Source organism: Cyprinodon variegatus, unplaced genomic scaffold, assembly GCF_000732505.1.
Source record: "Cyprinodon variegatus isolate N-32 unplaced genomic scaffold, C_variegatus-1.0 Scaffold15, whole genome shotgun sequence".
In the NCBI taxonomy this organism is placed as follows: domain Eukaryota; kingdom Metazoa; phylum Chordata; class Actinopteri; order Cyprinodontiformes; family Cyprinodontidae; genus Cyprinodon; species Cyprinodon variegatus.
This window is the reverse complement of record NW_015150468.1, coordinates 2,000,180-2,010,789: the sequence shown is the minus strand read 5'-3', so window position 1 is coordinate 2,010,789 and position 10,610 is coordinate 2,000,180. Positions and strand designations below refer to the sequence as shown.

Here is a 10,610-nt window from a genome sequence, read left to right as displayed (position 1 = left end):
TATATATATAGATATAGATATATATCTATAGGGCTATATCCCCTTCAAAAATAGGCCAAAGGACATGCATCAATACATACATCAAAAGGCCCCTTTTGGAGCCAAACAAATGCAGTATGTATATACTGTAAGCATGCAGGTTATGCAGATGCAGAACAGCTAAGAAAAAGTGAAAACAGACTGAGTTTTAAATGCAAAGTTTACCATTTAAAAAAAACTCTGTAACTGTCATTAAGAGCATTGAATGTTTCTTCAAAATCAAAATTTCCACATTAGCAATCAAAGAAAATTCACTATTTGCTCTGAAAAATATGTTTTTTTGCTGTTTTTCTCCTTTGGCTTTCTGCCAACTTATTCCTACTTTACTCTTGACTAGTCACATTTCCAATGACAGTGCATAGTTTTGAGAAAGAGAAGAACACATCCTGAGTACCAGATAGAAAAAAACAACAACTTTATAAACAGTACCATGTCCACTGTGGAAGCGACTTCTTTTGTCCTCTGACTTCATCCTGGCTTTGATATACCCCTGGCACCTGAATAGAAAAACAAAATTACTTCAAATTGAAATGCATGCTCTAAAGAACAGACTCTCACATCAGATTTTTCCCATCCATATCACATCCTGACTTATTTTATTTCTGGACCAAATGAAGTACCAGCTGAGAAAAAAAAAAAACAGAACAAAAAAACTACTGGTATGTGAAATCTGTACTCAGAGCACATTCTCTTTAGAGTCAGTATTGATACAACAGAAGGATTAAAACGGGATATAGATCAAAGAAAGAAATTATTTTATTCAAAGCTATATGACTGAGTTCTTGTGAAATCTTAAAATTTTAAATAAAGTAGGATTTTTTTTTTATTTACTATAAGAATACATTTGAAAAAAATCTTAAGTATATATTTTTTTTAAGTTAATTTAATGTTTATGCAAAAAAAATATATTCTGGCATCTAGTCTTAACAGACTGGAGCTTGAGTTCCCATGGCCCATAAGGTAAAAATAATATTTGATTAGTCATCTGTGCTGAAACAAAAGTGTTACAAAAGAGGTTTTATCAAATAATTTATTGAAAAATAGCTATAATAAAATAGATTAGGAACAAAAAAATAGAAAATAAAACACAATAAAATCACAATTTGTGAAGAACTATGATCCAATTTTTTTTTAGTTCAGATAGTTATTTATCATTCTCTCTTCTTTATTGCACAGATGATACCTGAGTAGATGACAGGGTATCAGACTTTTTGTTCATTTTTATAGATGTGAACAGAAGTTACTAAGGTGAACTGTCTGGGCAATCCTGTGGAGGTTAATGGAATGGAGCAAACTGTTGGTACGTGTGTTACATGCTGGGTAATTAGGCAGAAAATGGGTGCAGTCATTTGGAAAATAAGAGGTGCAAAAAAAGAGTCCATTAACAGATTTCTGAAGCATTGCTTCATTGGAAGAGTTGGAGAAGGACTAGTGTTTTTGCAGTAGTCCATATGTGTGAACAGTCAGGGTAGAAGGGAATAGGAGAAGTCTCACCGTCCTGTGATGAGGAGGAAGAGGGTAAGGATGACCAAAAGGGAAAATCCGCCAACTGATGCTGTGACAACCACTAGAACCTGACCCTGATCAGCAATATCTGGATCTACAGAAAGTCAGAAAAAAGCTGAGATGAGAAGGGGAAATGGTCAGATAATAAACAAGCACAACTTTAACAAAAATGAATGTTGCGAAGCGGTTCAATATTTAGTCAATTATTAAAAAATTAAATCTTATATACAGAAAAATTAATATTGTCAAAAAAGGTAGATAGAGTAAATAAAAAAAGTTTTTTTTTTTCATTGCAATGCATCTAAGACATGGCCAGATTCTTCTTTTGCATAAATTACAGTATTCAAGTGATGGCATAGAGCTGATCAGCCTGCTGCACTGCTGAGGTGTAATGGAAGTCAAGGTTTCTTTGAAGGGAGTTTTTGGGTCATTTGTATTGTTGGGGCTGCTGTCTCTCATTTCCCTCTTAACAAAACCCAACAGATTTCTATGGGGTTCTGCTCTTGCCTGTTTAATGGTCAATCAAGCACACTAACACTACAGTCATTGAACCAGCATTTAGTATATTTAGCAGTGCAGACAGGTGCCAGGTCCTACTGGAAAGTAGTGGTAGTAGCTTGTAAGCAGATGGAATTTGATTGGATTAGTATTAGAATTCAACTTTATTGTCATTACGCTGTCACAAGTAGGCTACAAAGCAATGAAATGAGCTCTCAGCATTTTGACCCATCCCCTTGGGGAGCAGTGGGCTGCCATTGTGTGGTGCTCGTGGAGCAGTGTGATAAGGGTCTTGCTCAGGAACCCAGAGTGGCGGCTGTTGGGATTGAACCAGGTACTTGCAACCTTTTCAGAGCACAAGCTCACTGCTATAACCACGAGGCCACCACTCCCCCATTTGCTCTTAATTTCCGGGTACATGGCTGCACTTACTGTGGATTTTAGAAAATAAACAATAAACCAATACCAGCAGATAAGATGGCACTCCAAATCAAAATTGACTAAACATATCAAACTGGACTTAAGAAATGTGAATTAATAGTCTCTAAACTACTTCTGCAAACTCTAGGAGCTTGAGTAACAAACAAAAGGCAAATTTTACTTAAGTCTGAAAACAGAACTTGGGAGTACTTCTTTCCCTTAGCCAAAGTAATGTGATTTTAAAGTTGCCTCTGTTCAGAAGTAGCAGTTGTAGCCCATGTGTTGGATATATCTGTGCACAGTGGCTCTTAATACATTGACTCCAACCTAAGTCCATTCCCTGTAAAGCCTCTAACATTCCTTAAAGCTACAGTGTGTAACTTTTACCCCCCCCAACAGTATGGAGAGCGTTACGGGACAAAATGTCTTCCACGACGTCCGCATCACCTACCTTCTCAAGTGATGAGGTTTGTTTACATAGATAATTTTACAGATAGTATTTCATTAGTCTGTGTAGGGTATAGATTTCATGTAGACTTAAGATAATAAATATACCCGTTATTTTTTCTACATCGTTGTGACGTTTTGGCGATCTCGCAATCGCTAGTTTGTTGGATCTGCGCTGCCGTAGCACAAAGATGTCTGCCTCCATGGCTGCGAGACCCGCTCCTATGTAATTATAAATAACGAATTCTAAGGCAACGCAAATATTAAGGTTAAGAGGCTGAGCTCGTAGATGATGATAAATAACATAGTTATGTATAATATATTACATTTCTGACTGTATATCCCTGTAATTATTACACACTGTAGCTTTAATGGCTCTCATGACTGTGGTGATCTTTGTTACTTGTGATGCTTTTGCCTACAACACTTTTTTCTTCCGCATAATTTTCTAACCACTGGCTAATTTTTACACTGTATTGTAATTTTCTAACATGAAAAAATGGGTTTTCATCATCTGTGAGCCATAGTCATTCAAAGTAAAAGGAAAAAAAGGCCTCTGAAATCCTCTGAAATTAATTTATATTTTTCAACTCTTTCACAATATTTTAATTTATTTCGTCTGTATTTGCACACAGTAAAATACATTAAATGTTACTTTTAAAATGTTTAAACTGGTCCATACCTGATCCTCACTAATCTTTAATTCAGCATTGATCATTTAAGAGAAACCCCCAAGCAGCAGTTGTCAATTAGTCTTATCTGATTAGATTATACACATACAGTATACTCTAAGATGTGCCAAATTATAATTCTAGCTCAATGAAAAGCAGACTTACCAGTGTTTCAATTTTTTGTCATTCATATCAATTGCTTAAAGTATATATTTGTGCAAAAAATTAATCGAACTGATCTGTGACAAAGATAATATATTTCTCTATGGATTTTACTGGATATAATAATTTGATCATGTAATTGGTTGCTGAAAACATAGTGAATATAATATGCCATTTTCCAACCCCATACCAATCCACTATGGACACACACTCCAACATTCACGCTCATACCCTCAGCTGCAGTTGCAAACTCAAAGTTGGGACTATAAGCTGTGAATCCGGCTGAAGTGCGAGCCCGCACATGGAAGACATAAACAGTTGAGGGTCTTAGGCCTGTAACTACCACACTGGTGGACCGAGTCCGTGTTGAGGAGTAGCTCAGTTGCTCTTGCTCCTAGATAGGTGTGAATAGATAATAAATACATGCTATACAACATTTTTGCAAATCAGATAAACAGGCTTCTGTATTAGTCTGTTGTCAGAGAGCAATGCACAGACTTTTTTTTATGGATTTTAAAGCAGATTGCTTAAATACAAAGAAGTTAAAGTGTCTTTGATATTTCATGTTACCTTCTCATAGTATTTGACTTCATAGTCTATAATGTCTGAAGGTGTCTGTTCCACTTCTGACCAGGAGAGGGCGATGCTGTTGTGGGTAGACCAGTCTTTCTTCACTATTCCCACGAAGGCAGGACCTAAGTCAAGCCATGAAAAGAAGGGTATTTATTATTAAAATATTAAAGGAGAGACTAGATAAGCAAAGAAATGTATTTTAGCTGTAATGTGCAAAAATACTTTTAGTTTGAGACTCAATAAAAGTAAAAAAAAAAAAAATTAACTAAAAGGTTTCATTAGTCATCAAAACAAAGTTGCATTCACTGAACCAAAATTTTTATGAGGTAAAATAGCACACTAAGCAGCTGAAACAGTAATTCAGCAATTGTCAGATGCCACATTCATTCCAACTTTATAACTTGCATGTAAATGTGTGTTCTTTTTCTTTTTGTAACCATTCAACACATATATAAAGTGCAGATTCCAAGCAGATTTTCCACTATATTCCCACACATATAGCCGCTGTTAAGCTTGTTGCCATCACCTGTGAATGTGGGTGAATGGTTTTTAAAGTGATGCCACAAACATGATAAAATCACCCATCAGAAGTTCAAAAATGTACCATCAATTATTCTCAAAGCTGCAACTTAAACACTATATGATATAACAAGCTAATAAATCTCTGATGCTGAGCGTACTGATGGAAGACATCCACTAGAATACTAATTCAGAGCCAGACATGTTTCCTAAAGCATTCTCATGCTTAGGGAAGCAGATAACCTGCTCCATACAGATGGCCGCCGAGTGGACGCAGCTCTTAAAGAGTGTGACGTGTCGCTACATTCATTCAGCTGTGCTTGATCGCAGATTCAACTTTTTCATCTTGTCAGGAGGGCCAGGCTTTTCTCGGCTCAGACAGAACTCTTCACAGTTCAGCAGCTCAAACACTTGCATTTAAAAAAAGGAGCAGAGGAGAAGTAGAGCAAGCAGGAAGCAGGAATTAAATGCTGACACTTGCAAAAGTATGTTATTCATATAAGCTTAAAAAAATTCAGATTTTAAATATTAGCCTGGTTTTATAAAATTGAAACCAGATATATATTTACAATTCATATTATCCATACAAAGACACATAAACTTGTTTTTCTCACTGTCTGACATCTAAATGGACTAGGATCACTGACATGATTATTATGAGTAAAATCTTAGATTAAAGTTTACAAATATCTACAAAGACACATTTAAGGAGACGGCTTGAAATCCTGAGAAAATTTCCTAACTGTGAAAATGAAATTGGCAGCATTGGGTGCTTTTCTGTTTAAACTTAAAAAAAAAGAAGAAAAAACGAATGGTGTGCTGACGAATGAACATAAGGTAGACATATTGAAGCCCCAGCTTTAGGTACTGACTAGGAAGTTAAAATCTTGCCATATATCTATGCATTCCAAAAGGATATATGTCAAATATATATAAATATATATATATATATATATATTATTAAGATATATTTAAAATTTGCACCACTTAAAATCATACAAATAAGAAACGTAACGTTGTTTTACTTTTGCATATTGAAAGTCTTAATTGGGCATACAAAGATATACCTTGAAACCAAAAAGACAGAATATCCACATGAAGATTGAAGGAATTTCTTTTTTGTGACAGTTTGCCTGCCTTCATGGCAGAGAGGGATAATGCCTGGACTCTATGGGTTTCAAGGATTTCTCACTTGGAAAAACAGGATTAATGCTCAGGATTTTGAGGACTGTTGAAAATTACTCAAACCAAAGAGTGCTCACACACCTTTGAACCAGCATTACAAAAATAGTTTGTCAGGTTTAAGAGGCACCTCCTGTAAGCCACAAACAAATATGGGTAAACTTGCTAAAGGATAAGAACCCTTAGATTTCTTAGCTTGCTTTGAAAGCTAACAGAACAATCCTTTTTCCTGTGCATCAAGGGAAAAAAAATGGTAATATTTGAACAACCCCCGGCATTCTTATGCAATAACCTATTTTAGTTTGGCACAAATCAATCGCCTCAGATACATCCATCTATGGATGACATACTTCAGGAAAACAAGTAGGATTTATTTACAGAAACCCACAACCCGATGTTAAAGAAAATCTGAAAACCTGTAAAAATAGGTTAACCCTTAGCAGATGCTCAAAAAGATGAAGAAAGGAAGCAAGGGAAGCGGGCGAATGAGTGAACAGGGAGAGCTGCAAAAAATCCCATGAGGTTGCATCTCCCCAGCATCTGAGCATAAAAATAGAAGACATTTTTTTTTTCTTTTTTTTCAGTGCAGGGAGGTGAAAACAGATGAGAATCAACTGTGGGGAAGAGAAAAAGAGCAAAGAGTAAGAATCCACATCTGAATTAGGACACCAAAGTTATTGGAAATGTTCAGAGGACCGGTTGTTCTACACATTAATAGATGATACTATTGCAGCAAAACATCTACAAGCCACAACAGTCTGGGAAGATTAAATCAGATGCATGTCACTTCGTCATTTCTAGAATTGGCAGTTTCAGCATATAATTAAACTAAATGGGTTCCCTGTGTCGATATTATGTGATTAACCTTAAGTATTCAATAAATGAGAGCAAATACCACACTGTTATTGTTTATAGGTCAATAATTAAATTACATTTGAAACGGAAATTTTCTATAGGAATGTATGTACTCACCCATTTCCATACAGAACCATTCTTCTTTGGAATAAACATTTAACTGTTTGGGTGGATCGATTCTTAAGGCTTGAGTTTGTTAAAAAGTGGCCTGAAACATGAGACTAGACTACTTTGTAAAACCTATGGCTGAAAGCAAGCCCCAATCATCATCCCTCCACCTCCTTGTTTAATGTCTGGTTTGATGTATCTAAACTGTTCTGTTTGTTTTTGGCACAGTTTGATGTTGTCACATCTGTCTCTTTGCATAGTTGCATAGTAATTTAGAGGGTACTTTCAACACTTCAGATGAGCTGCCACATTGTTTTGGGGGAACAAACATTTCTCCCCAAACACATTTTTCATGTTCAACTGTGAACTTAAACCTTTGCTGTGTAGACTGGGGCTTCAGAATCTGTAATTACGTACAGCTTAAGTACTTAATTAAGTAGGTATGCTCACCATTCCTATTTACTGTGTGATATCCATTTACTCTACTACCAGTTGACTGGTCCTCACAAAAACCTTTACGTTGGCCTTACTCTGTCCCCACAGTGTAAGAAAATCAGAGACACACACAGCTCACTCCAGAAAAGTAAACTATAAAATTTTACAGAATTTTTAAGTCCGTAAGACACACAAACATCTGTCATTTGCACAATTGGCATCCTCTCAGCATTTTAAATCATATGGAAACAGCAATGGTGCACTAGTTTTTTGTTGTTGATTTGTTTTCTGTTTTTATATTTTGCATCTCTGTTTTGGTTTACTTTAGTTTAAAATAATAACTGATATTTATTGTCTTTTTTTACTCTTATGGTTCAAAATAATTAAGCCATTCCAGATAAAAAAAGAATTAACTGCACCTTAATGTTTAATTCAAGATTTTCTACAGAGGTGTAGACCTGTGGAAAAATCTTCATTTGAAACCCACCTTAAAGAACACGTGAATTGTTTTGCTTTTATGCAAAGTTTTCAGCCCACACAAAATGACAGTATGAACAACAGGTAATTTATGATAGAATAAATGAAGCTGAGCAATTGGTTTACCAGAGCACATCACACAGCACCTCAAAATGAAGAGACAAAAGGTGCTGTTATGAGAAAATAACCAAATAAATGGTTATACATAATGATACTAAGGCAGGGGTCTCTAACCCTGCTGTGCTGCAGATTGTAGATACATTCCAGCTCCAACACAAAGCCAACCAAAATCACTTTAAATGATCCATTCAAGGTGTCAGAAAGCAACCTACAAAAATATTTTGAACATTTTATTCTTAACTTAGCTCATTTCTTATCTGTGTCACATAGATGATTATTACTCAAGAAAAAGCCTGGGTAAAATGGTACATGTATGCCATTTTCTAAATCATTATTGGATGCCAACGACAAAAGTGGTAACGTGTTATGTGTATGTAAAGTGGGACTTTTTAACATGCACACTCACTACATCACGGATTACATGAACTCCTGTGTTGACAACACTGTGCCTATCAGAAAGATTTGTCACTTCTCCAATAACAAACCATAGATCAACCCTGACATTAAGGATCCTCTGAAAGAAAAGAGGAGAGCTTTTAGATCAGGGAGGAGCTGAGAGCAGTGCAGAAAGAACTGAGGAAGAAGAAATCAGGCGTTGGAAGAACAGCTACAAGAAGATAGATGATCAGCTGCAGCAGAACAACATTAGAGTGATCTGGAAAAGCCTGAAGACAATCTCAGGCCAAAATCAGAACAACCAGGCTGTTGGAGACTTAAAATGGGTTAACAATCTGAACCAGTTTTTCAACAGGTTTGATCAGCCACTCACTCCTCCCACACCCCAGAATCGCCTGCTGTTACCTTCACCTACTTCAACCACTGACTACTCCATGCCTCCCAGCTCCAAACCACCACCAAACCCACCTCCTTCAACAAATTCCAACACAGCCATCCCCTTCCCCCACATCTTGTCGTTCTCAACAAAACAGGTGAGGAATGAGCTGCAAAAGATCGAGGTGCGGGTCCAGATGGCATCTGCTCCAGGCTTCTAAGATGTTGTGCAGATTCCGTAAAAGTTTAAAAAACAATCCACTGGACTTGGTTTCTCAATTCAAATGCCAGACATTTGAATTCTTCCTGGACAGGTAGCGAAATGTCTTCAAATCTTTTAAACCAAGTCCAGTGGTTTGTTTTTTAAACTTTTATGGAATGACTATGACCTGGATGACTGAGAATCTTCATCAGCATGTTGTACAGATGAACTGTATGGCATCTTGTGCTACATGTTTAACTTAAGCCTGAGGCTGGGAGAAGTAGCACAGCTGTGGAAGATCTCTTGTGAGGTACTGGTGCCAAAGATAAAACATCCAAAGGACCCCATCAACTACAGGCCAGTAGCGCTGACTTCACGCCTGATGAAGACCCTGGAATGGTTGGTCTTACACCATCTACGCCCCCTGCTGAAGACTTTAATGGATCCCCCGCAGTTTGCCTACCATCCTTGGATTGGGGACGATGATGCCATCATTCCCTCCTGCACCAAGCTCTGACTCAAGTTGAGAAATCTGCACAGTCAGGATCATGTTCTTTGATTTCTCCAGTGCTTTCAACACCATCCAGCAAGGACTGCTAAAGGACCAGCTGGAGCTGTCAGGAGTGGACCAGTACATGTCCAAGTGGATTCTGGACTACCTCACCGGCCACCCACAGTATGAGACGGCACAGAGCTGTGTCTAAGGTAGGTTTGTTTGCAGTCCCAGGGAAGAGTACTGGCTCCGTTCCTCTTCACCCTTTACACTGTAGACTTCTCCATCAGTTCCCCACACTGCCACCTCCAGAAGTTCTGTGATGATTCTGCCATAGTTGGCTTCATCACAGGTGGGGACAACTCAGAATACAGACAGTGGACCCAGAACTTTGTGGTCTTGTGCGAGCAGAACCACCCCTTGATTAATGCAGGGAAAACCAAGGAGCTAGTGGTGGATTTTTGTAGAAGCAGATCCATCACACTGACAACGGTGAACATCCAGGGAACAGACATTGAGATAGTAGACTCTTATAAGTACTACTGTAGGTGTTCATCTGAATAACAAACTGGACTGGACTGAAAGGTCAGAGTAGAATCTTCATGCTGAGGAGACTGAGGTCTTTCGGAGTGCAGGGGGCGCCCCTAAAGACTTCTATGACTTCTATGTTGCAGGGTCAGCCATCTTCTATGGAGCTGTCTGTTGGCACAGTGGCTTATCTGTAGCTGAGAGAAAGCAGCTGGATAAGCTGATCAAGAAGGCCAGCTCTGTGACTGGAGGCCCTTTTGGACTCAGTGCAGGAGGTGGGAAACAAAAAGCTCAGAACTTAATTAAAATCTCTGTTGGAGAATGTCTCCCACCCCGTGCATTAATCTGTTGCAGAACTGAAGAGCTCCTTCAGTGACACACTGCTGCATCCTAAATGCACCAGGGAGTGTTATCAAAGATCCTTCCTCCCAGCAGCTGCAAGACTTTATAACCACCACTGTTCCCAACAACCTCAATAAGTTGTTACATTCATGCTGATTTTGCAAAGTTTTTGTCTTAGTCAGTTAAATGACTTACTGCTGTCATTTTGCAGATCTCTGATGTTGCTGCTATTTTCAAATGTCCATTACTGTAAAAATGTCCA

The 10,610-nt window shown here is 37.7% G+C and overlaps 1 protein-coding gene across 1 annotated transcript in view; it reads right to left on the bottom strand.

The window, feature by feature from the left end:
- LOC107090552 (ephrin type-A receptor 6-like) overlaps positions 1–10,610 on the bottom strand; it is an 82,128-nt gene that overhangs the window by 13,777 nt on the left and 57,741 nt on the right. The window contains exons 9-12 of the mRNA XM_015383990.1: positions 4,314–4,438; positions 3,975–4,137; positions 1,534–1,639; positions 469–536 (exon numbers count right to left, since the gene is read on the bottom strand). Coding sequence (XP_015239476.1) covers positions 469–536; positions 1,534–1,639; positions 3,975–4,137; positions 4,314–4,438 — 462 coding nt within the window. The remainder of the gene's footprint in view (positions 1–468; positions 537–1,533; positions 1,640–3,974; positions 4,138–4,313; positions 4,439–10,610) is intronic.